The following is a 27,539-nucleotide window of genomic DNA, read 5'->3' on the forward strand; positions in this document are numbered from 1 at the left end:
CTTAGAAACAGCCTATCCATAATCTTGTGCTTACTTTTATATCTTCTGGCAAACATCTTTCAACTCGTTTTTCCTTTAATCTTTTCAAAATGAGTTCAAGCGTAGCTTCCTTGGTGGGCTTCTTCTCTTTCTGCACAGCTCGCATCTCATCTCCATTTTCTTCATCCTCTTGGTCAAGAGAGGAACCAAAGCTTTTTGGAAGAGTGTTACTTCGTGGACGTGATTGAGGTATGAATTCTCCATCTGAGCTCCTCTGCTTTGCATCTGAAATGAGAAAAATTGCTCAATTTAAAAGAACTGAGAGAATTATTTTTAAAACCTTTGATCTGCAAATAAAGGAACAGTTTTCAGAGGCAGTTTCTCTTCTGATGAATTAAATACCATAAGAATTAATTGGAATTTGATTTTTTAATAGTTCAGAATCTAGACATGAAGCCTTTTCACTATGCTGTGGCATTTTACTGAATGACTTCACCATTTCAGTCATGTAGATAATTTGTGTTTGCAGAACACCAGAAACTGTAGCATCCCTTACCTTTTATTTGCTTTCTCAATTTGGTAAGTTCAGTCATCCATTTTAAAACTTTTGGATTGGCTGCAATATCACTATAGGAGGGCTGAAAAGTAATACAAACAAATCACATTTTATGAACACACATGTACTAACTCTTGTTTATAAATACTTCTTTCAAGATTTGGTAATATTTATGACAACAAACATGACCAGTAACAAGGATGCCACTCAGTATGAGATCAGATCTCAGTGCCAACGTAACAGACAACACTTGTGAAAATAAACTTGAAACAAGACATCAGAAGTCGAACCAGAGAGTGGTAAGATGCTTCTCTCTCCACATATTTGACACCCTCTCAGCCTCATTGCAGAAACATCACTGTGTGCCCTTTTTCGGGCTCAGGCATTATGGCACATTTTCTAGTATGGCTGTTGCTCAGTTCACTTTTGCAGACAGCAGTGTAAAACAAAATTATTCTCATTTGTGAGCCCAGTTATTTAGTGATGAACTACAAGAAGTAACTTAGCTTTACCGTGCAGTCCTTTATCCTAAGGAAAAGCAGAAGTGGTAACTTACCTTACTGTTTTTCTCTTTTTCAAATTGTTCCTCAAATTGCTTTATTTTTTTCTGTAGTTTCTTGACAAGCTGATAAGGTGTCTTGTCTTCCCTTTTGTCATCTTTTGAGCTAAAGGATGCTCTTCGTGTTCTGTATTAAAAACGTTTTTAAAATGTCATTTACATAATTAAACAAGTGCAAGCAACTTGTATTTTTGAGTAACAGATGACTAATTTCAATTTTTTTTTCTTCAGTTCATAATCCATTGTTTTCAGAGCTATTTACTTACTGAATCAAAATGCTTTGATCCGCTGCCTTTAAGATGTGACCTGTTATTTTTAACTCTCTAGTTTCAGTAATACCCCTAACAGAAAAACAGCATTTGAAACTCAAGTGTCGTAAGCTAATGTACCATTAATTATACTGTCATTAGAGCAGTTCAGATCTTTCTGGTGGCTAGGCTACTTATCCAAGTTACTTGATACTCAGTACTTCTGGAAGTATTGGGCACAGAATAAAGCCTAGGCTAGAAGCTACCACTGAACAATCCTTGGTAATTAAGACAGCTCCACTTAACTGTCTTAGGCAAGTTATTAGATACTTATCTAAAAACCATCTACATCACCCGTTGGCCTTACTAATATATTTCTAGAGTATGTGATTCTGGTTTTAAATCATCTTTTGCACTCGTTCAGCTCCTTCATATATGCTGCTTGTGAAAAGCCTTTTTATCTCCAGACTGACCATGAGAATTTTCTAACACACGTATTACACAAGGTGCCTGAAAGACCCCTCAACACAGCTAGGGTCATCTACGTAGTTCAACATATTAGAAACACTAATCTGATAATCTCCTAGTGTAGATCCTTATTAGTTTTGGAATGAGGAGAACAGCTATTACAATCAGCACTTTTCTACAGGTCAGTCTTCTGCATCGTTTTAACAGTACTTGCCAGCTGTCTTCTGCACTAACTGGAGATACTGGGCAAGCAGCTTTCTGCATTAATAAATTTATGTCAGACAGAATTGGAGACTCCAAACTTGGGTCTTTCCTGTTCCAGATTTTCTCATTTTGATGAGATTATTTCTTCCCTAACAAGCGTGAAATTCTTCTTAAATTCCCTTCCATATTTGCAGTAGCAGATAGTACAGTTCACAGGTTGTTTATAATTTTGGAAGGTCACACTCCCTAGTATCACACAAATAACTTGCAGCTTGTTTGGCTACAACTCCATTTTCATACACTGGGTCAAACAGGCTTGATCCTCTAAATCTGCAGGAAAGGACCTGCATTAAGAACCCAACTCTTCACTATACTGCTATCCCATGCCTCTGAAGACCTTCCACAGCCCAAGTGAAGAATCTGCCCAGACCATACTACACACTTTAGTTGCAATCATTGGTATAACCTGGCTCTCTTTACTGGGAATAGACAACGTGCTATGTAAAACAAATCCAAAATTATGCAACATGAAAATAGATATTCATACCACGGGGTGGGGACAAAACTTACATAAAATCATAGACCTGCAGTCCAGTAAAGACTGGTAAACAAAGGATAGAAATACTACCTTCAGCCCAGGAAGTGCCATTACAGTGGGTTGTCAGAAGCCTTGACCAAATGCCAGGGAAATCTATGCAACCTTGCCCTATTTTTATCCTCTCCCTCAGCATCTGCCAGTGGCCACTTTGAGAGACAGATGAACCTCTGGTGTGGCTCACTATGGCAGTTCCCGGGCAGGCAGAACAGTCCATGCTCACATAATGCTACATTTGACCTTGGTCTTCAGTTAATTCATATCGTGAAAACCCATGAAGTTCTTAAACAGCTGTATTTACATATTGGCAGTAACATCTCCTGCCCCAACACCCATCAAACACCTACCTAACAAAAGAAAGTGCTTTGGATGAAGAATCTAATGTTTCTGGATCATGTAAGAAACGTTGGCTTTGCCCAAAATCCAAACTCCGATGTGACAGTATCGGATGACAGTCCTCTTCCAACGGATGATTAGTCATCCTTCCAGCCTGCGGGGAAAGCTGAGCTTCTCCAGATTCACTGTCCTCCTGCCAAGATTTGAAAGCAGGAAATGGATCTGGAAGATAAAAAAGGGACACAAAATGGTACTTCTCTGTTAACAGAACTATAAACAAGAGTCAAAAGGAAACAAAAAATGCGTACCCAATGCTTAGTCTTGTATGCTATAAAGGATGTGGTGTCATATACAAAGTGAATAAAAACATTGAAATACATCAGAAAGCTACAAATTCTGTCATATAAAAATTGAAAGAAAAAGATACTGAAATGAAGTATGCACACTAGGATCCCTTTTTCAAAGTGTATCTTGGGCGTATGCATTTCTGAACAGTTCAGCAGTGTAGGAGAGCCTTATTTACTTATCAGAAATCCAAAGTCAGAAGAACATATTTATTGTTCATTGTAGTATTTTGCGGTGGAAATTAATTTTCATACCTTACACATGTACTCTGAAAGACTGTCCTCTTAGTTTTGAAGAAGGTGAGCCTGACAAAAATCTTTAGGCAACAATACCCATTTGCTTAAGTCTTTTTAAAGGACTGTTGTTGGGTTTTTAAGTTTTAATCCATCTTGACACCACTGAGAAAAAGAGATTTCTTAATTTGGGCAAGGTGACTTCTTTTAGGCAGGGGATTCCAAAACAATCAATTTTTCTTTTAAATCCCTATAAAAAGTTAGTTGCTAACATCCCTTACAATTCTCAGATACAGTTTTCTTGCTGTCTAACAAAAAGCTGACATGGCCTTCCAGGCCCTTTAAAACCCCACCCCCCTTCTCCTTTCAGAGAGTTGCCTTTATTTTCCAGTTCAAATCAGAAATTTGAAAACTGGGTTCAAAGTGTGCAGAACAACAATAAAACCCACAACGTAATCTTTAAAAAAATAACCCTTGTACCTGCTTTCCATTGTACATTTACTAAGTGTTGCTGGGATTTTTTTGTTTTGTTTTTAAGCTATAATCTTGCCTGTTTACACAGAACAAGAAAGGGAACTTTTAGAAAAAAGTAAACGAAAACTTTGCAGATCAGAACATTCCCAAGATATAAAGGACAGCAGGTGAAGGGTTAGTTAGAAAGCAAACCATAAACTATCAAAAGGCAGATAACTGAACGTATGGCGAACCATACTTACCCTCCCCTTCTCTCTGCAGATGCATTGTTTTGAAATCAATGAGGGGAAAAGTGATAGGGCATGGCGCTAATAAAATGAAAAAGAATGGCAAAAATACTAAAGTGAACACACAGCACAGTCAGAACAAACTATACATAACATGTAAAGCAGGAAGATACAGTACTAGGGAAAAACATCCCAGTTTTTGGGCCAGGCCCTGAGCACTCTCAGCTTCCAAGCAATTTCAATGGCAGGTAAGGATGCTCAGTCCTTAGCGAATTTGAGCTTTTTACTGAAAAGGTTTACAAAGAACTGACACAGGAATAGTAAAGACTTATTGTAGTTTAATAAGAGTCTCATGCATCCTCACTTTAACAAAAGACAAGGTCTAAATATGTTTTTGCTCACAGCTCATAAATAAGAGATGGTGGTGATTTCCAAAAAGCAGGACAAATGCAGAAAAAATACTCAAATACAGATTAACTGATCTGCATTTTTGCCTTAAGCCAGTAAGCATTTGATGTTCATTTTCAAGAACTCCGTTGGCAACAGACCTTTAAGTTTTCTATCACACAGGCCTTAACAACCCAAATCTTGTAACAAGATTTAGACTAGCATAGATTTCTTTACAAAGCCAATCTACTTCCACGGAATGCCACAAGGGCTTGAAGTGCCTTGGAAGGCTGAGATCCTAATAACCATCTAAACAGGACTGAAGAACAGCCAAAGTTAAAATATTTTGCAATGAAAGAACAACTCTTGCAAAAAATCATGTTTTTACTACCAAGAAGCTTGTAAGCTAAATTTATATACACATATGCTACTTTCTTTTCAAAGTAAGGGTCATAAAGCTATTTGGGTAAGTAAAAACAAAGCAAGTTTTATGAGCAGATTTAAGGAAATAATGAAAATGGAAGCCACAAACCTTCTGAGAATACATATTAAATCAGATTAACACAAATAGAGGATGAAAAAAATGTAATGTGCAAGTAAGCAATTAATGTAAATAAAACACTGAGCATGTCAGTAGGATTTTTTTGTTTTTAAACTTTAGGCAGATTTATTAACTTGGGCCACCAGAATCAAAATCTGGACTCAGTGTCTTTGGATGCCTGCAAATTTACTTCTATTTGACACGACATACTCTGAACATACAGTTTGCTAGAGCTCAAGAAGGCCAATCAGCAAATATTTTACAAATCTAAACCAATCACAAGCTGCAAACCTCATCATTTGTAAAAGGGTTAAAAGGGAAGTATGCAGGCAATTAATTTGGAAAACAGGCAACACTGGTGACAAATTACCAATAACATCAGTATTTGAGCTTCAGGACAAAGCTCTATGTGCTGACAGACTACAACTATGTGCTGCATTGTTAAGCTACACACATTCCAAGTACACTTCACCAATTTTAATATTTATAACACAGCAAGCAGAAGTTAAGTGCAGTCATTCTTTGCCACCAGTATCTTACTGACATTTGAGCATAACACTTACAGGCATCTCAAAGAATAGCTGTCACTGGAAGAGCCTGTTGGAAGTCAAAACCTCGTTCCTGCATAGGAGATCTGTATTTATCTACCAAGGTCCACTTACAAGTTTTTAAAATTGTAAATAAGTGGACTGTGGCCATTGTACTGTCAGGAACAGTTCACAGTATTTTGGCAAACTGTATCACTTGCATTTTTTTTTTAAGGTGTGATGATTCAGAATATCAACACCAGGCAGAGGAGACAGGATAAGGAACACATAAAAAGATAAGTACTTTGAAAAGAAGATACTGACAGGAGTGTTTTGCTCTGGTTACAAAGGGGTTATGTTTTTACACAAGTAAAACAACAGTCTAAACAGTTATTACTAGACATTTGAGCAGCAAAGTTCAGTAAAGTCACAAGCTTAAGGGCTTGCTAAACCTGGAAGGCCATAAAGAATAAGGTCACAAATGTAAGGAATCCTGCCCCAAGAGAAAATTAAGTTTCAAATATTCTGGTTTTCCTAAAATCCAAACAAATGGGGGAGAAGGGGCACAGAAATAATATCCATCTGCAACTTTAAACTTTTATTTGAAAATTCAAAGCTGTTTCAAGTTGTCCAATGATATGGAAACCAACATCTGACATTCCTGATGTTTAAAATAAAACAAACAACAGATTTTTCAGAATACATGAAATAAGAATTGCTGTGTTTAGTAGTTTAGTGATTTTAAGTCAAATTCAGCTAGTATTAGAACTTGAGTAATTTTTTTAAAAAAGCAACAAACAAGACAGTGTGAATATTAACTACATAGCATAATCAGAGAAAGCATTTTTAAGGACTTGGATGAGAGACTCAAGGTCCTGGGAACCATAAGTCACTTAAAAATATCCCTCTAGCATGAAACAGGCTTTTTTGCTTTCTTTAGTTGCTCCTTTGACTATTTTTTCTTGACTGTTTTTTATGGTTCTTAAGTTGCAGATAGTTCAGAAACAAGATGGGAGCTATGTCATGACTTGGTCAATCTTACCATGTGTATAGGAATGTATTCTTCAGGTTGAAGTAAAGAAAAAAATCATAAGTTGTCTGCTGCTTCTACTTTGTCAGGTGTTGTATTCATCATTAGTAGCTATACTATACTGTGAGCTAAAGGGTGAAAATTACCTTCCCATTTGTCACCATCAGATACATTCTTCAGATCCAGTCGTGGTACTTGGACACTCAGAGCTTCCTCAGAAACATTAACATTGCCATCCCTCGACACCTCTGAATCAGTATTTGCGTTAAGATCACAACTCCTGCTACTTGAATCCTGTATTTAAATAAAATAACAGAACAATTTTATTATTATTTAGCAACCGAAGTCAGATACTTAATCAGTGCCAATTCCAGAATTTCTGGAAATTTTCTGAAAAAAATGTTCTTCTTCCTTAACTCAAGGAATTATAAACAAGCTTCCCCCACACCCCCAGTAGTAGTCAATTTTTTGCATTACAAAACATTCCTTTCATGAGGTGCTTAGGTATAAGCTTGCTCTGCTGCCAAAAGTTTCTGTGGAGTGAGATGAGATCTCCAACAGAGGTTTTGCAAACCTCGCAGCAGACCATCAACATAAGACGCTTAAAGTTACATTTACTGTTTTTCTTCGTGTATTTCATGCGAGTTCATAAGACACTGTGTATCTGTATATAAATTAAACCATAATCTTACCAGAAACATCTCTGAAGATATGCTATCATTGTCACCAAGCAATATACTATTTTGCCTAAAAAGAAAACACGCACATAGTTAAAATCTTAAATACAAGTTCTTAATGGGCAGTAAATACTATACATTCCGTTTACTTTTTATTCTTACATATCCTAGTTCAGTTTTAGCATATACGCAATGTATTTCCTTAAAGGAATAATTAAAATTCTGGGGAGCAAAACTTACACCGTTTCCAACCTGGCACCCTCACCTTTGCTCTTCACACAGAATTTCAAGCTGAAGCATGTAAACAACAACTGGACTTGAACCAAGTTGGAAACACAAACAGCTCAGACCCTTGTTCTCAAACTGGGAGTAAATATTTTTAATTCAAATTTTGATCAGTGCTGAATTCAAACTGCAAATGAACTTAAGAGTCTTCTGGCTAGTCACTATTACCAGCATTAATTCTTCAATCACTAAGAGCAATGAAATGTGCCAAAATATTTGAAAGTAAGTAACTTTTTCTTCTTCTATTTCTCTTGCCTAGAACATAGGGTTGTTCACAAAAAAAAATCATTTTTTATATATATATATATAGAGAGAGAGATATATATATATATCTATCTATATCTATCTCAATCATATAGGCTCATGCTTATTTTCCCTTTTAAGTGCATGAAATTCCATGCCTTCTATATCACCATTATGAAAGGGTAACTCCATTTTCTCCTGTTTTCACATGTGAAAAGTTGTATCTTTAATTTCACCTCCCTTGTGTTATGCTGTGTTGTCACAGATCAGTTTGGTACACTCACTTTACAAAACTGAAATTACACATTCTGCCACGTAGAATGAAAGAAAACAAAAGAAAAATACATACCTTTCACTATTATTTTCTCCATCAACATCTGCATCTTTATCACATGGTTGCAATAATACGTCTGCAGTCTGTTGGCAAAATGTATGTTTAGAAAGATTTGGGAATGGCACTCTCAGCTGAAAACATTTTTGTAATCATCACTGACCACAAAACACCCTCAAGAACTAAAAGCACAGCTTTGGAAATCTTATTTTCTAACCATGCAATTTTTTTACATCTAAAGTGAAGCCAGTAACCAGGTGTTTTAATCACTAGAAGACAGACAAACCATTTTTTATTCTCTCTTAAATATTAACACCAACAGTTCTACTGCAAATCATAGCATGACGTTACGTGGCAGTAAGTATATCCTAGTCTCGAAAATAACTGAGTTGGATGTAGACTTGTGCTCAGCATATATGAAATGAAACAAGTCTGACAGACTTTCTAAAAGGAGCTGCTAATCCCTGTTACTAAATAAAGTAGCAACAGAACTGGAAGGGGATGAAGAAATGTTGGCATTTCTATGACACCATCTCACAAAACAAGTTCAGATGAGTGCCTGTCACTATTTTGTTCACTAAAAGTTGGCAAAGAACTGACTACTTTAAGTATTTACACCAAAGCCCAGTACTTATTTCTTCAAAAAGTATCTTATTTGGGGGAATATAAGGAATGTGAAATATAGTCTGTAATTTTAAAATAACAGGTTACATTTGGTTTCAGACTTCAAGAAGTTCTCACAAATTATCTTTAAAATGTCTGAATAGAAAATAAAGTTACCTGGAGAATTCAAATATATGTAACAGTCACCAGTTTTACACTGCTGACAGTAATATTCACCCTTATCAGACAAAACTCTGTTATTCTGTTTACATTATTTCAGTCCTCAAATCAAATTCCAATTCAGGGAAACAATTTTTAATTACAGTGCCTTTGTCTTACTCCAGCAGGTAATTTCCACCCTGGAGATGAGCTGTGCAAGTCACACTTATTGTGGTCGTTGAAACAGCTGCTTCCGTTTCCATTTCAGATCCAAAGGAGAGCCAACGTGCTCATCTTTCATGTCCTACAACCCTACATGTCCCTCAAACTCCTCTCATTTCCCTTTAACATCTCCCTGAAAGATACAACTCTCCAGTAACACTTGAAATGGTGTATTAACAAGAAGGTAGAAACTCACATCTAAAAAACCCCAAAACTTCACCCCAGAATGCCACCTTACCACCAAAATTAATTGACAGAAATATATCAAAAAGCAAAAAAGGCCAAGAATGACATCAGGTATGACAACAAAAGTGCATCTACACAGGACCACGCGCTCCCAAGCATCCTGTTCCCCTTTATATTCTCAGCACAGTAACGTGCTTGGAACTCTGAAGTACACAGACTTCACAAGTGAAATTCACATTTCTCAGCTGTTCTTTGAAATCTTTGAAATTGCATAAAAATGCATTGAAAAGCCACCAATTTGCAATTTTTGTTTCTCCATCTACGTTTGTATCTTCCGAGTTCTGATTTCTAAAGCTCAGCATATATTTTAACTAGGAAGTCAGAAGGAAATAAAGCGTTAGGAATTAATATGAGAAACTCATTCTCTACTGCTTTTGAAGGCTTTCATCTGAAAACCTAACACAAATACTACCAGTAAAAGGTAACTTACAACAGACAGTCAGAAAAAGACTCATGGCAGAAATACAGATTTCTACCCTGTGAGTTCTTACAAACATATTATTCACCTGATCTGGATAAAATACTAATTTAAACATCATGGGCACTTTGTGCTATAGGATAACAATCCAATAGTGGGGCTTTATCATCATGAGATTTGACACTCATACATCAGGAAAGAACTTGGACAATCAATACATCCTGTGAAATTTTAATTTACAGAATGGGATTCTAAAACAGTATGCCAGTTTAGCAAGAACAATTGAAAAGTTTGGCTTGTTAGGTGATTCAAGAGTCATTTGGGATCCACGAAAGCAAACAGAAGGCTACGAGAAGAATACATTACAATAGCGAAAAGCGCTACGGCAACATTTTGTTTTAATAAAAACACAGATTCCAGACAAGACTCACAGTTTCACTATGCTAAGGCATCCGTTACTATCTTTTCAAGTTCACAGACCCATTAAATTCTTCTAGTTAATTTAAGTCTACGAACAATAGGTTTGCTTATCTAGTTATCTTTCAGGAAACCCTCAGAAAGATTTATGGACTCACAGGCAAGAAGCTAAAAACCATTGTAGAAAGTACTCTACACACGTATAACAAAGCTCTCTACCCACAGAATCATCATTTAGATTTATGACAACAAGAGTTTTATCTAGTAAATAAGGAACTAACTTGAATTTTTCATTCAAAGTGCTTATTTGACAGCTGCATATGTGTTATTTCATACAGAGTGGTAGAAGCTATGTTCTCTTGCATATTACTTGATTTCATTTTTTGTCAGCACATATTTTACAGCATCACTTGAACACATAAAGATACCCTGAATAAGAGACTGATGCCTGCTCGCTAATAAAAAATGCTGGTACAGTTCAGGCCATCATTACAAATTCAGGCCATACATTCAAGCCTTCACATTTGACTGTAGTTGAAGATCTAATAATTTGCAGCTCAAAGCAAAGCTGAGGCATCTCTGTTGTACAGGGCAAACAATTATTTCAACATTTACAGTTGCTACAATACTGGGCTTCCATTCAAACTGTATGCAATACTGGCTTCTTTCAGTGACACGTAGCTGTTCAATTCAAGTATAATGTGTAAAAGCAAAGCCAAAATTAAATCTGTGACACTCGATTATCCTGTGGTTTGTCATTTATATGTTCAGTTGCTTTCCGATTTGTGTTTCTTTCTAATTTTCTGCAACTTTCAGCAACTTCAAGTATCATTAATATTGTACGCTCTGAGAGAAGCTGTTTTTAAACAACACAACTAAGTTTTATTTTTTACAAGCATGTTAGCATCACATCCTAATATGCACTCATGCAGCACTCTAGACAGATTTTTCTGCTTTGGAATATAAATGGTCAATCCTGATACTTTTCAAGATGACAATATTAAGCGTTGAACCTCTTCAGGAGATCACAAGGCTAATTCTCTTTCATTTTTCTTTTGCTGAACACCTCAAGTGTAAGAATTCTAAGTGTACCCATCAGCATGGAGGGACACAAGCTATCAGCACAGCAGAAGTCAAACATCTAAGCAAACAGGTCCAAAGAGAAGCAACAAAATCTCTTTGAAGTAGAAAGGAGATGAAGATGTGTTGGAAAGAACAGACACCTATGCCTACCACATAAGAAACTGGAAACAGTGAGAAAAGGCTGTAATTAGCTAACTATAAAACCACACCTTTCTAGCACAAGCAGTCAAGAAGCTGCAGAATCTCAAAGTGACTGTTACTTCTACCCCTTCTTGATACAGCAAAAGGTGTGACTGACTGTGGGCTATGCTACAACCACAGCTCCAGATCTTCTGCTGCTCAGGAAGCTTTTATTAACACAGATACTGTTCTAACTTGTGCTATGCTTGATGATGCACTGACTTACCTGAGCAGGAGGAAGGGCTGCTACCTGTGAAAGACCAACAGAAAAACATTAGTCAGGTTCCAAACAAGCTGCACCAGAGTACACAAAAATTTCTCTGCCTGTCTACGAAACATGCACAGCAGAAAAGCAATTAACTGCACAGAGCAACAGTGCCATGTAAGGCTATATCAGAGCTATTAGGAAAACTTGGATCTCTGAAGCACTTTGCTGAAGTCACAGCAATTTATGGTTTTCCTATCCAGGAGGTTCTTCCTCTCACCTGAACACTTTCTTCTTCCTCAGTTACAGTATCATGTTTCATAGCTTCGCTGTCTAAATCTGTGCAAACCAATACTTCAGAGCAGTCTCCTGTGTTCTCACTGCTACCAGTGTCATTATCTTCAATAACATCATTCCTAAAGATAAGAACAGAAAGCTTTTAGCAACCTGTTGCTCCACCTTTAAAAGAAAAAAAAAATCCAAACCAAAGCACACCGTCTTTTTTTTTTTTCCCCCTCTCCTTAACAGTAGCAAAAATCAGGGTAATGGTGTTGGTTTGTTTTTTTTTCCCCCTAACAAATTATCCTGACAAAAGATACTGGTTAATATCTACAATTTTAGTAATCTATAAGCAACTTTATTTATGTAGCTTCTGAGGTTTTCTACAATGGTATATGATAGACACATCAAAATGTATTTATTTGATTCTTGTATTAAGGGTCAGGCATAAATCCCCCACTTAACTATGCTGACCTAAGAAATAAAAGTGCCAACAGGCAGAAGCAATGACTCCTCTCAGTAGTGAGCCAGCTAGTTTATAGGTAGAATTACTGTGTTCCCCTCAGTGAGAAATTCCATTATTTCTAACATTTAATCTTTGCAGAAATCAACTTAAGGCTTGTAACAGTAGAGCCAGAGTAAAACTAACTTACACCACATTTATGTCCATATACTCTTTATGTGCCACCATCCCTGTTACCACTTGATTCTGTAATTCATCACAAGTCTTTGACTTCCTTGCCTTTTCCTCACTCACAAAGAATTCCAAGCTATTTTTAAAAATGCTCCTCCTCCATCAGATATATAGTGTAGATACTAAACAGGCTGGTTCAGAAACTAACATTTTAACTCCAGCACTTATTTTAAATTACTTTGAAGAAATCTGCACTGGATCACTGCATTTTTTTAGTTCTTCATTTAACTGTGAATTTGCCCTGTGCACAGTCTGCTGGCAGCACTGTTTTAAAGCACCCAGACGACCTCTTTCAAGAACACGATCATGTATCCTCTATTACGGTTAATCCACATTGGAACGATGATCAGAAGCATCTGAAATAGTCACTGTGCCAGAAGAGTATATTGCTTCCAAACGTGTAGTGATGGTACTTTTAGCCTCTGCTTCTGTGAAGTCAGCCAACCTTTAAAACACTTATGCTGTAACTGAAGGAATTCAGCTACAACAGGTCTTTCAGGCAATTACCCAAAGACATTAAATCTCTAACACTAAAATTCAATTTTAATTGATTATTACCAGCAATGATTGTTACTTTTATGGTCAACTGCTAACTTCAGCCCAACCTCTTGTCACAGGTAAGACTTCTAAAAACAGTAAAGACTGAACAATTTAGAAACAAGCATTCAAGTCTCTGAATACTTCATGTATTTCAAGCTCTGAGCAACAAAGGAATTTAGGTATCTGTGTTAATGTGTTAACATGTTAAAATGTGTTAACTACACATTTTTGGAGTTTGGGTATTAATCATGACTATTTTTAATAAAGCACCAAAATGTACCAGCTTCTCAATGCTGCCATGGCAATCACTGAACTCGTAACATGGCAAGATTTGCAATAAAAATAAAAGCTGACCAAATGAGGCTGGAACTCCATGCAAACAGACCCACAGTGCTTGTTCTATCCATTTTTAGCCATTTCATTGACATTGGCAGCCACAGCAGTAAAAAAGCTATGCTGACGTGGAAAGATAGGGGTAAAGAAACTGCCAACAGTATCTACAAAAGCTTTCATAGGGTAAAATTGTGTCAGAAGTAACATCAGTGAGATAAAGAAAGCACTTGCATAAATTCAAGTTCTTGGGCTACTTGCACAGAATTCATCAGTGAAGCAGTTATACTTCACAACATTTTTAGCTATACAATCTATTTAAAATATTTGCTTCAAGACCTGTTGATTACTGGCAAGTGATGGAAGTTGATTTAGTTTAAAATATGGGATAAATTTATTTAAGAAAAATGAGATAAATTTAATTATAAAATTAAATTTAAGTCCTAACTTTTGCTCTGGGTTGAGGTGAGGGATTGTTTTGGAGGAGTTAATATGTACAATACTATAGAATTCATTAGAGATACAACAAAATCTTACTGGTTGTTAGATCCTTCCTCATCCCCGCTGGGATTTTTTGCTTCACTGTTACAGCCCAGTCTGTGTTGCTGTATATGTTTAAGATCGTTATCTAAGCTGCTCTGCAGGTCGAAAAGATGCTGTTCCACAGCTGCTCTAATTGTTCTTTCTAAAATACTAAACATAAAAAAAGACAGAAAATTTACATAAAAACCTCTCCTTTTGCATTGATCAACTATGCAGAAAGGCAGAGATAACAAAAACTTCACACACAACAGGAATCCTTGATGGCAGTTACTTCAAGGCAAAAGGAGACTAACTTTTCCAAAAAGGCAGTGGAAATTACTGCACCTACTATCTTTTATTTCATAAAATTGACATAAAATATTACAAAGTCTATTAACAGTATTTTAAGAGTAATCAACACACTACAATGACTACCTTTTTTTTTATATAACTATAAACAAACACTCATAAAAGCCTAATATGTTAACATGACAGAAAAATCCTGTATCTATAATGGGTTAGAGGCAACCCTGGAGCAGGTACCACTCCAGCACAGCTGGCTGTAAACCCCTCCTGAATGAGTTTGTAATCTTAAAAGGCAAGAGCTAACGAACAGCAGAGACAATGAGCAAGTACCTGATGAAGGATACAGGATATACTCAGATACATCAAGAGAAGAGCTGCATTCTTTAAAAAAAAAACTGCTCTGTTGAGTGCTGCTTAGCCAGCTCATCCTAAATATGCAATTAGGCCTATAAAAACACTCTACTGTAGTAAGAATCTTGAACTCTTTCAGCCCATTTTGAACTCTGGAATTGTGTGTTAATTCTCCACATTTGTACACGCAATTCCACTCAGCTGTACTCTATATTAACAACTAGAAGTTGCTAAAATACAATGTTGCTGAAAATACAATGTGTATGCCATCATAATTTTTAAGTGAAACGCCTATGATGTATCTAAGCATAAAACCAAAGTGGTTTGGAATCTAGATTTTACCATACTGTGCTCCCATGCTTCTGCAGTCAACAACACTGACAGACATCAGGTTTCTCCTGCATTAGTGTTAAACGTCACAAGTGAAACACTTCACACTGAAATATGTTCATTCATAACTGTAATGAAACCTACTGCATTTCTTTTTTTTGAAAGAAGACATATCTTCTCTGCCTGTTCTAGTAACCACACAATTCAAACACTTTTTGTATTTTCATTATACTTACTCTGCAGAGGCTGGCAAGATACTTATGGGAGAGATATGAGCACTGCAATAAAGAAGAAATAAGTTAATGTAATGCAAAAACTTCATCACACTAAATAAAAGTCTTCAAGTCACCAGAAAGCAACTTAGAAAATACCTAAAGACTCCATGTAATTCGGCCAATAAACATAGAATAAATATGTAAAGAAAACATGGATTTGCAACCCCTCTATTATTCAGATGAAGAAATCTTAAAGAATGCCATCATGAGGCAGAAAGTTATAGAAGTAGCAATGCAGATTTCTGTCTCTCAAGAGCCAATACTCAGTATATTATGAAGCTATAAGCTCTCAGATCTACGGTCTTTCCCATGAGAAATACTAATCACTTAGTCTCCAAAGACTTCCTGACACCTTGCTTAAGAATGCAGATTTTAACCTTGCTGCCTAAAGCAAATTCCAAATTACTCTGCTTTCCTCCACAGTTGCAATTTCACAGAAGTTCTTCCCTGTCAGACTGTTGCATAATTTTATTCTGCAGCGTTCAACAGATCTGCAGCACCCTCCAAGGACAGCTACATTTCAAGTGCGGGGCAGGTACTTTCCCGAGGTTTTGAGACACCAGCTAGCCATCTGTAAAGCATCTGGAAATCTAGCACAAGCCACTTCAGCCTAGAATGTTAAACTCCTAGGGGAGTGAAGGGTGGAAATCTGTGTAACTAACACAAGTGAGTTCAAGGAAGTTAACTCATGTATTCACTCCCTCTTCAATTTTCCATTATAATGACAGAATTTGGATCATATTAAACAGTATAATTACATTTTAGACAAAGGAACAGTAAACATGCTAAGAAAAATAAAAGAAAAAACTCTACTGTAAGCAGCAATGAGTTGCAACTTACATGCCTTATTCAGAAAAAAATAAATACTAACTTTATTTCAACTAGGAGGTTGGGAGGGAAGTAAATGCTTTTTCTTCCTGTTATATATAGCTAAGCTCAAAAAGCTGAAAAATAAAATTTTAGTCTACTCTTTAACATGCAACAACACTGCTGGCAGCCAAAGTTGACTTTAAATATTATTTTCAAGAATGTATAAAGTAACTCTCAAAATACAAGGGAGCTTGCCACTCCACTGGAGAACTGAACAGGTACTGCCACCACAAGATAGTTTTGACTGATATTAGTCTTGCTTGTGCTCAAAATGTAGATAGTCTCTCTGCTTACCCAAGAATAGTTTTAATACAGCAAAGAATATATCTTGGTTAGACCTTATCAAGTTTATTAGTAGTTCCAACACAAGAGAGGTAAAATAATTAGACCACCTCAAGCAAGCTTTCTATTTTTTCTTTCTCTAAGTAGATGAAACACGAGCAACAAAGGACTTTTAAACAAACACTAGCTGATAAGGAAAGTGGTTATTTATTTTAAAATAATTATGCCCTTTCGCCTTAACTTGTACTGGGCCAGTATCAAAGTGCACTGTGTTTAAACACCATCATGTAATAACTGAACGAACAGGTGCCCACAAAAGTTTTAATTTTTTTTTTTTTTAAGGAAATTTGATTTTTAATCAAGTTCACTTTATGATTTGTCTAGGTGAAAAATCAATGCAGATCTATTCCAAATGCTTTGACAGAACAGGCAGCTCTAAACTACTATTTCAAAATAGACACTGCCACACAGCTTCGGGAAATTAAAACACCTGATGTAGAAGCCAGATCGATCTGTAGCCACTCATTTCAAAGCTGCCAGATCAAACACTGAGGATGAACACACTGATTCCAGGGGGGGAGTTTCAAACAAACAAATGGTAAGGAGATGTTTACAACTTAAGATATTTACATTCCATTGATATTTCTGTGCATAGTTCAGCATACTCCTACTACTTACACAAAGTGTTTAAGTTTACTGATAAGCAATTTTTGTTTTGACAATACTTGAAATTAAAAAAATGAAGACACGAAGCTGTGAATAAGTTCAGCTTCATGAACAAGATAGAGGAGGGCCATGAGCAAGAATCTCAAAGAACAAAACCAGTAAGATTTCAACACACAAAAACAGTGGTTTTAAGTATCCAATGTCAGTATTTTCAGTAAATTCTAGAAGAGCTGCATTATAAAAGGTATGCTTGCTTTCTAAAAGTAGTTATACATAGTTGTACACATTTAGATCAATTTACTAGTAAAACACAGTCACTCCTAGGATAAATTGGGGAGGGGGGAGGCAATCAGAGCACCTAACACTGCAACACTCTAGTTGTAAAAGAGAGCAAAAAAAAATCAGTCAAGGGCACAAGTACACACACTATTTATAGGAAACTGTGACAACCTGGAATCCTTTTATTCTACCACTTGAGACAATGAGGAACTGTGTCAAGAGTGAAGAGAATCAAACTCATCTCCAAAGAATCCAAAATATTTCAGACGTGGTTCACAATAAAATTTTCCATCTTAGTGCATAACCTTCAGACCCCAGCAAAGGATTGTTCACTGGTGCTTTTATTAAACACCTTTAGGTGCATTAAAGGTACTCAGCAAAAGATGTGCATAAATCAGCAGTATTACAAAGCCTGAAGAATCCTCTTACTACGTAAAGACTATCCTACGTCTTCAACTAATCTCTTTAGCAATTAAGCACTTTTTGAAAGAAATGTGTCAATCGCTCTAACCTGAAAATACATTACAACTTCCGAACCAGTGTACCACAGCTCAAGGATACTTTTTTAAAGCTGTAATTTACACTGCTACACAGAGCCTTAACGCAGCATGACACAGCAAGACACAGAAAGGTAAACATCTTTGTTTCATAGTGCTAACCCTCTCCCGAGAATCCCTTTTGTACTGTCTCCCTACCCATAAAAAGTCCTAGTAAAAACATGCCTTAAGATAGAAAAATACATCTAGCATTAACTAGAGATAAACTTTGAAATGTTTTTTCTTGGTAATTTACTGGCTGTACAAAGATTCTTATTTCTCATTTTTTAAAAAAAAAAAATCAGTTGTGACATTATTTCATTTCACAATATCTCTCCAAAATACATTTAATCTCACATAAAGTTAACAAAAAGTCTTATTTGCAATCCTATCAAAGCAACATTTTTCCGTTCATATATTTACCTGTGCAGCAGAACTTTACAGGCCATTCTGATTATTTTTGCTATTCCAAATGAGCACTTCATGTAAAAATGCTTCATTTGGAAAACAGCAAAGCGTGATGTTGGCTGCTGGTTATGCATACTGCTTGCTGGGATTCAATGGCTGCTTGTCAGACAGTACTTCTGGAGTGCTGCACTAAACCCTGCAGTCTAAATAGAAATAGACTGCAACATGAGGTCACTCCTGACAATAAGCTGCCCAATCAACACTTGAAAGCTTTCCCAACATGTTGTTCAGAGATCTTCTAGGATGGAAGTAGGGACAAGTATTTGGATGGGAAAGAGAGTGTTAAACTAAAATAATAATGTATTTTCTAGCAATTCAGGCAGTTGTTACAGTCAGCCAGCCTTACTATACACGCATTTTGTCTCACTTCGTTGCTGTTAATATTATTGCCTGCCTCACTGATCAGAGCTAATTAAAACAGAAAAGGGTTAACAAAAATATCATACAAGCAGTGAGGATGTCACCCTGTAATTCCACTTAATATAGACAAAGCTAACTGTTTACAGAACTTACTACTTGTCATATCTCATATTTTTACACATATAATTTTGAAAAGCCCAAAGAACATATCAAGAGTTTTTTATATTAGGCTTCTGACTGACAATATTTGAGATGAACTGCAAAAAGTAAAGCCAATACTGCTTGGCAAAGCACGGTGATGAAAAATTTGGAATAACGACAGTGAAGGATTCTAAAGTGATTATTTCAACGGCATGTCTTAAAAGTCAGCTGCAACGCTGAGTCAGTAATTCTTTCCTACAAAAGTCAGGACAGCAAAACCGAAAGTGCCATGGGGAAAAGGCTTCTGGTAAATACGGAGAATAGGATGTTTCCTTTACGTACACAGTGTTAACTTGTCTGCAACAAATGCTCCCTGACTGGGTATCGGGCTTAAAGAATGCTCAACAGGTTTATATTAAATACCATTTTCAAGCAGCCACTAAATCAAACTGCATTAATGATTATCCACATTCTCACCAGATTCCTCTCTAACTCAAAGTCAAATTAACACCATGCAGTGCTTGAAGGTCATATGTTTCAGGAAGAACAAACAAAATGAGTAAAGAAAAAAAAGGTAGTGAGCAAAATTATAAGCAAGTTATAGGACAAATAACTAGAAGAAAGGTCATATAACCCATTGTATGAATCAAAATAACAAGTCTTTAACATGCAGACCATGCAACCTCAGCGTTCTTTTCCTTGTCTCCACAAAAAGACCAAAATACGCAGATATTCAGTTCCCCAAATCTGACAACAGCAAAGAGGCAACAAATCTCCAGGTTAAGGAACTGCAAGAATTATATTTAAGGTCTACTTCTCCTCCAATTTCCTTTATAAGTTGCTGCACACCCTATGTCAAGATAAACATCCCAGTAAACCTTCATTAACATTTACTAATTTTATTTTTTTTACATCAAGAAACTAAAACAAAACCAGGCCATTAATGCATATCAAACAAGCCTTTAAATTTGGAAAAATATTTACAGTATTTATAGTGGTTTAAAGTTTAATAAAGCATAATTTCTCATGCTCTGTAATTATTACTTTTTTTTTAAATGTTTCCTGCAGTTCTGGTTGTACAGTCTAAATTCTCTTTCTTCTTCTACAGGATTCCTCCTTATCCTTCCCCACAAATTATGTAAAATGCCAACCATAATTAATGCCTATTAGTTTTTAATTAACCCTAAACATCGAGTAAAAGTGTTTTTCTCTTCAGGCTACCAAATTTAAACTCTCAGACATGTTGAGATTGTCACTGCTGCTGCACTTACACATTCCATAAGCAACTAAATACCTGTGAGTAATTAAATTGCTTTAAAACTTTTATTGGAAGGAGCACTTTTGTAGAAATTCCAACTGCAGCAACTTTTTATTTCTTAATTTAACTCAAAATCGAACAGTTTATTGCTGATAACCACACTTAACTACTAGAATGAATTTAATTTCAAAACAGAATTATGTTTCATTATTTTATATTCTACAAATTCTTGCAATGAAGTAGAAGGAAGTGTGTAGCCAAGCAGCTGAACAGATTTCAACCTGAAATCTTCAGTCTTGACACTACTCAGTCTTAGGCAGTAAACTTACTCGTGATTTTCCCTGCATTTCTTCTGCTTTTAGTCACACTATTACAGGTTCTTCTTCACCCCTCCCTACAAGTTCTTACATGCAATGCCCATACCAAGCACAGGCTGCTGAGGGGAAAAGGTAAAATTCACTAGCCATAAAATGCAAACTCTGAGTAGAAGTAAAGCAGACTTAAAAACAAAGAACTTGCATACTACAAGCAAGTAAAATATAAACCTGTGTATTACAAGCAAGCACAAATAAGCTCCAAATGGAAGTATGACTTAAAGTTTACACATCTCCTTTATGAGGACTAGTCTTAATTTAGAGCTGACTCCCACTCCAGTACTCCTGCTTTGCAACTTCCCAACCTGCTCACAGCTCCCTACCAGCAGGGCCCTCGGCAATCAGATCCCTCTGCAGAGCCTGGCTCTGAGGCTAACAGACGGCCCGCCAGCTTCAGCAGCCAATGTACCTGTTTGGACAATGCGAGACCTTGGCTTTCTATGCATTTTTCTAATAACTTTTTTCTAAAAAGCATTTAACAAATTAAACCTCAACTTGTGCATAGGTGCCAGTCATGTCACTCCTACACTGACATAACAAAGAAACATCAGCCTCTGACATAAATTTGGTTGGCAGAATTTAAATTAACTGAAGATCTTCAGGTGTTTTACAAATATATTAGCAAGCCAACTTTCACAAAACAGAGTATCCGGAGTCTTCATTTCAACTCAAATTAAGACTTTCTGGATCCTCAAATCAAGGTTTTCTTGCAAGCAACCCATAACTTTACAAAAAAAAAAAAACAAACCCATCTTTGAAGTGCTCCAACTTTTCTCCACACTGCTTCTACTAAAGGCCTTTCTAGACCCTCTAAGTTCAAAAAAAATCATTAATGGTCAATATTATCCCACTATCCTTTTGCTCATATATAGTTCTCTTTGGTCCCTGGTGTTTTTTCTCTCTACCATATTTTCAGGAAGTAATCACATCTACAAAGTCTTCATCGCAATTGGTTATGAAATACATTCCACTGCACTCTAGTGAAATAAGAAGGTACTTTCCTCATTTAACACCTGACTAAACTGGGCATAAAAAAAAAAAATCTAAGACATTCTCAGAGGTTTAGAGAAGAATTAGGGTCATGTAAGGACATAGCTCTGCTCACTAGCATGTGACAAGAAATAGTCCTAGGACTTCCCACTGAAAGGGAGTGGTGGAAAGATGGTACACCATGGGTTTACATCTACCAATATTCAGATTCTTTTTATATTTCTGCTACAAAATTTACTGTTTAAATACCACTTTACAGTTTCACTAAAATATGCCCTTTTTCCCTTTCTCTGCATAAATCACCACAGTTAATTCAATCTGAGTTCTACAGGCACTCCTCTGGTGAATTTGGGAATAGTTATTTTATCCCATATTTTACTACTACTAGAACTGCACCTACTTCTAAAGCTTCAGTTTGTAGACACACCACTTATCTCAAAAGCCTCATAGCTCTCTCCCAGACAGAATAGACTATACTCCAAACTTCAAACTCCAAGGCAGAAGCAAGTTACCTTGTTGATGCTGTAACACTCCTGGAATCCGAGAGACTCCCTGTCATATCTAGATGTACCACAGCTGGCCTTTCAACAGGTTTCTCTGTGCCATCTTCTGGAAGTTCTTCAGACTGCTCAAGCTTTACATCTTCCTCCTCTTCCAAGAGATCATTGATCTAAAAAAGATTTAATCACAGTTAATGGCTTGAAAAGTTCTTTTAAGAGGTCCAGGGAATTAAAAGGGGTATAAAAACAACATACATGTAAGAGGAGAACATTTTTCAGTTTGAGAAAAACAGGCACACTAGACTTGCTCTTATATAAAACCATACGTTCCATATCATAAGAGCTACATAACCGTTTTGAAACATTGGACAAGAACTGAAAAGAGAAGCACCTTTGATGCAGTAAATTAACAGAAGCAGAATCAATAAACAACAAAATCCCAGCCACACTGAAGTCATGAGGCACAGAACCTTTCTTCCTCTAGGTATAAACCAAAGACAGGTAATTCACCTGTTCTCCACAGGTAGTCGTCTTCATCTACGAGAAGCATTTTCAAATCCTTCAATGGAAGGCAATATAGAAGTCTAAGACTCCAAACTTTGAATGTACTGAGTGAATACTTATCAAAGTAAATGTAAGACCAAGAGTACTGAGAAATTTCTGTGAAGCCACTTGTGTATTTTGGGCTTTTTTTGTTTCCAAATACAGAAGATGTTTCTACTGAAGCAGTAATATAGCCAATTTAAAAAGTGAAACAATACAGCCACCCTAATTTTTTAAAAAGCAACTATGTCTAAAACATAAAAAGGTAAAACACAACAAAGTGATCCTGCTTGATTTGCAAAGCTCCTCTGGTTGATGACTTGTCTCCCAAACTTGCAAAGCCAAAAGTTAAAGTAGCAACAGCTGCCTCAAGAAAACACACTTTATAGTATCTGACACGGGAGTATAAAACAAAACCACTGAAATAAGAAAAATTGAAACTTTAGAAGTTTGAGATTGCATAGAAGGCAGAGAGATGTTTGTTGTTTTTTTTTTTTTAAAGGGGTGTAATGCATTATATGACACTACATTCAAGGCAAGAAATGTATTTATCCCTGACTTTCCCCTGTAATTACAAGAGGATGTGACAGTGACCCACAGGGGGACAAAGGCCCTTCTGTACCCCCAACCTCGCAGTAGCCCGGGGGGAGCAGGACCCGACAGAAGCACACTGTTGACATCTGGTGGAGACACCACGAAATTAAACGGACACCCCAACAGGCCTCGAAATAAGGGAGGAAAAACCAACCAAACACACCACACAAGCTGCTGTGCTTGGGAAAACCTTTTGCTAAAGCATATGATCCAGAGACAAGTCAGCAACTTTAAAGCACGAGAGTATAGATTAACTAATTAGACTTTAAAGAGCAGTCATCCCAACCTAAGATGACAGTCCTCAGCCTCAGGTTGTGAAAGTTACAGCTCAGCTTCACTGAACAGCTTCCTGCATGCAGCAGGGCTGTGACAGTTCTCTGTGCTAGACACATTACTGCGAAGGGCTGAAGACAGCAAACACTGCAAAGCTGCAGCACTTTGCTCGGAGCACTAGCAGAGCAGAAGCTGCTCCATCCAGAACTTGCTGCCCACGCTTGGCAGACCAGACCAATGGGTGAGGTGTCTACTGCAGTGAAGAGCAAGCAACCAGCTGCCCTAGTACTTGCCTTACCTGTCTCGCTAGAGGAGGGGTTTGTGGGATAGTTGGGCTTTAAAAAGTCAGTATTTCTTGTTACCTTCCTTAGCAACTGCTGGTGTTATTTACCTTTTTTCCTCTTTAAAGAAAATAAATAATTTGTTAAGCCACCTGACCATGAGAAAATTCAGTTTATAGCTTTCCATACTTCTGAAGAAGGGTTTAAGCCAAGATTTTATTAATAATCTATGAACCTGGCTCTGATGATACAAAAAGTACTTCTGCGCATTAACACTTATATACCACGACTTGTTAGAATTAAAAATACATGCCAACAGAAAAAGATTGTATCATATTACCGTATTTTAATTTCCCTAACAACTCTCAATCTCTATTAATGCCAGCATGACCTGGTATTTTACTTCACAAAGTTAAAATTGTGAGGAAAGGCGCAAGAGTGATAATGGATACCATCAGTCACATGGACAGGTGAATCTGGCAATGCAGAACCCAGAGTATTTCTATTCTGCTCAACTCTGTTTCTCTAATTTCAACACTTTTCCCCACTAATTTTGAAGCCTTAGAATCAGAAACACCACTTTAAAATTTTGCCATAGGGAACCGTGGCTGATAGCAACAAGTGGAGTGCAAGACCCTGCATGCGTCTAAGACACACCTAGAAATATTATTGACCAAGACCAACAGCAGCATCATTCTGCATTTGTTTAAAAAACAGTTCTCCTTTCAAAAAAAGGTAATTAAAAAGCTATACTGTTTATACAGCATATCAACACCTATGTTGGGCAGGTTATGTTGGTTTAGTTCTTATGTATTTTCTATAGAGCACAGCTGTATTTACTACAAAGCAACAATACCTATGTCAAGAAAATGCATTTAAGAAATACCAGGTTTTGTCAGTTTGTAAGAAACTACTGAACGACATGCTAAAGAATATTTGAACATATCTTTCATAAACATAAAGAGTGTATAACAGTTACTTCAGTGATACCATATTGCCATTTAAAATATTCTTACCTGCTCAGTTATTGAGCTTAAATCATTAGTAGATGAAAAATCTTCCTCTTCATTTTCAAAGAATTCATAGTAGTTCTCCAGAAGTCCCGCCATTATTCTGCTAACTATTTCTTGTTCTTTCAGATCCTCCACATCTGTGTAAATGCTAAAGATTTCAACACTGGTTTAGTTTAGTTCCCCAAAGAACTCCCGTGAACGACTTCTATGACTAAGGGGCTACACCTCACACCATTACCCCCAACCCATTCTGAACACACACAATTTTAAGCATACTTTCACACAGCTGCGTTATAAAGGTTATACTAGTTTATATTTAAAAGTGATCACGTAACAACTATTTAGTCAATTAACTTTTCAAGAGGAACATTTAAAATTCAAGTATTCCTGCAGAGATCAAGTACAGGTGTATACTGGGGTTTCAACAGCTTTCTCCCAGAACTGCTTTCTTGCTACAAATAGTAATCTTACACACTATATCTAAGTATTTAGAACCTCAGTATCATTACAGTAATGCAATAATCAAATCGGTGGTTTCTAATGACACAGCTCATTAGACAAGCTACTGCATAGATCTGAGCAAAAACTGTAAGACAAAACAGATGAGGGAGTGAGGGGGAACAGAAAGAGGTATTACCCCAAACATATTGTGTACTTGCTACTGTTACCCATGGACTAGGAAAGACTTTAGACTACAGATCTACACTGCCAAATTCACCATAAAAACACTACAAGAACTTTTATAACTAACTTACTGAAAAACATCTGGGCCAAAGACTGCAGCTAAAGAACTTGCCGACCAAATTTCTTCATGATGCGATGCTACATTAGCTAAAAATTTACACAGAAACTTTAACAAACTGTAATTAACAGGTGGAAGCTGCTGCAAGAGGAACCTCAACTTTCTTCCAAATTCATCCTCATTATTATAATCTGAAAAATATAATAAAAATATTTTAATCACAGAAATAAAACATCTACTTTTTCACATTTGATACTGATCAACTTTTTGACTCTAACAGCAATTACTTACTTCTGAAGTACAACTAATTTGGTCAGACCACAGCCTGATTTCAGAATTTCACTTGCATTTGTTCAGTCTGAGATTCTCATAATAAATTTTTCCATGGAAAACGTTTAAAAAAAAAAACAAACAAAAGAACAACCCACCCCAAACCCAAAAACTGAAGCATCTAGCCCACCTATCTGAAGGGCATTTATAGTGGTACTACTTCATAACATTCTATCTGTCCCAGCATCTCATCCTCTCATTTCAGTCTCTGGATTCATCTCTTCCTCTCTGATGTTTCCAAGAAAGGCTGACAACTCACTTCCTATTCTTATTCAATGATGTCAGAGGTTTGGAGGGTTGGTGAAGAGACAGGGGAACATAAAAAATAAGAAAAACCCTCCCCTGTCTTGTTTCCATAGTACAGTACCATCAGATTGCTTTCCCTAATGATAAATTAAACTATTTCTTCTAAAGAAGCAGAAATTGACAACTTACACCAATGATTTCCACCATATTCTCCCCTGCAGGTCCGATCAGTAGTTTTCAGCATGTTTTCCTCAATTAATGCTCACACAAGTTTCTGATCACATAGCGCTAGCAACCCTGTATCCTTTCATTTTATCACTGTTCTGTAACAGTTGTTTCGCAGAAGAGCTCGTGACAGCAACAGCTCCAGAGATAGAGAGCTAACTTAAAAGCTAGTTAAGTTCTCCCCATTTCAGACAAGCTACTTTGACACTTTTTCCTCTACAAGCACCCCATTCTCAACACTCTACTTCCTTTTATGATACTTCACTGATGAATACAAGCGACGTCAATGCAATCATTTTAACACGTACTTAGCCTGTAGCTTGCCGATTCAATTTCAGACCTGAAAAAGGATCACTATAAAACCTCCTCATTCTCACCCCCCATTTAACTATATCCTTCATCAAAATATCTCCCCATAAATCTCAGTTGTTATATTACCAGTATGCCTTACAGGCAACAAGGTTCAAAAGAGTTTGCAATTGTTTGTACCTAACAGTGAAATTCCATATAAAAGAAGTATCAGGAAAGCAAAACAGGAAAAGAATTGACACTAACTGGCCTCCCCTTCTTTCTCGTGCATTTAAAAACTCTTCTCAGATCAGTTAGAAAGGGAAAAGGAGGTTTGAAGATGATGAGCAGTCACTCTGCCTCTCTAGATGAGAGCTGAGACATCCTAGTCCTTAATATCAAATCAAAGTCTTCCCTGTTGTGTATATACAGTAATACCAAAGAGTAACTGGGCAGAACTTCATGTGCTCAGAGTCAACATCTATAGTATTTAAGGCACAGAAAAACAGTTCTCTCAACACAATAACACAAATACATTATTGTTAGCTTTTACTCTAGAAATGCATTTAGGACAGAGAAGCAAAAGAGAAACTAAAAAAAAACTTTCTTTTTGAAGGTCTGCTTTGTGAAAGAGAGCAAGGGAGAGAGGTGATAGACCCACCACCTTGCACATACACATATAGGTGTTTTGTCTAACAAGTCTGTCCCAAAATTTAGGTTCTAAGCAGCAGCCTGAGACCCAAACTAAGAACATTCTTATGTCTGACAGTAAACCACAGATATACACTTCTGGGACACATGGCCTAGGGCACTGGGGTCAAAGTCACACTGCCTTTAAGGAACCACCATTAGGCCTTCATGGAATGAGTCTTAGG

At 36.7% G+C, this 27,539-nt stretch overlaps 1 protein-coding gene across 6 annotated transcripts in view; it reads right to left on the reverse strand.

Annotated features, from left to right (window-relative positions):
• FAM13B (family with sequence similarity 13 member B) overlaps positions 1-27,539 on the reverse strand; it is a 48,785-nt gene that overhangs the window by 8,406 nt on the left and 12,840 nt on the right. For 3 of the 6 annotated variants that reach the window (XM_026858596.1, XM_026858599.1, XM_026858595.1), the window contains exons 5-20: positions 25,589-25,766; positions 24,837-24,981; positions 22,142-22,299; positions 16,164-16,190; positions 15,367-15,408; positions 14,159-14,314; positions 12,059-12,194; positions 11,800-11,823; positions 8,264-8,331; positions 7,402-7,456; positions 6,856-7,003; positions 4,240-4,305; positions 2,957-3,167; positions 1,092-1,221; positions 536-617; positions 35-264 (exon numbers count right to left, since the gene is read on the reverse strand). In XM_026858596.1, the coding sequence (XP_026714397.1) occupies positions 35-264; positions 536-617; positions 1,092-1,221; positions 2,957-3,167; positions 4,240-4,305; positions 6,856-7,003; positions 7,402-7,456; positions 8,264-8,331; positions 11,800-11,823; positions 12,059-12,194; positions 14,159-14,314; positions 15,367-15,408; positions 16,164-16,190; positions 22,142-22,299; positions 24,837-24,981; positions 25,589-25,766 (1,856 nt within the window). The remainder of the gene's footprint in view (positions 1-34; positions 265-535; positions 618-1,091; positions 1,222-2,956; positions 3,168-4,239; positions 4,306-6,855; positions 7,004-7,401; positions 7,457-8,263; positions 8,332-11,799; positions 11,824-12,058; positions 12,195-14,158; positions 14,315-15,366; positions 15,409-16,163; positions 16,191-22,141; positions 22,300-24,836; positions 24,982-25,588; positions 25,767-27,539) is intronic. The other 3 variants (XM_026858597.1, XM_026858598.1, XM_026858600.1) reach the window with 3 other exon arrangements.

This window comes from Athene cunicularia, assembly GCF_003259725.1.
Source record: "Athene cunicularia isolate RWA chromosome 13 unlocalized genomic scaffold, athCun1 chr13_part1, whole genome shotgun sequence".
Classification (NCBI taxonomy): domain Eukaryota; kingdom Metazoa; phylum Chordata; class Aves; order Strigiformes; family Strigidae; genus Athene; species Athene cunicularia.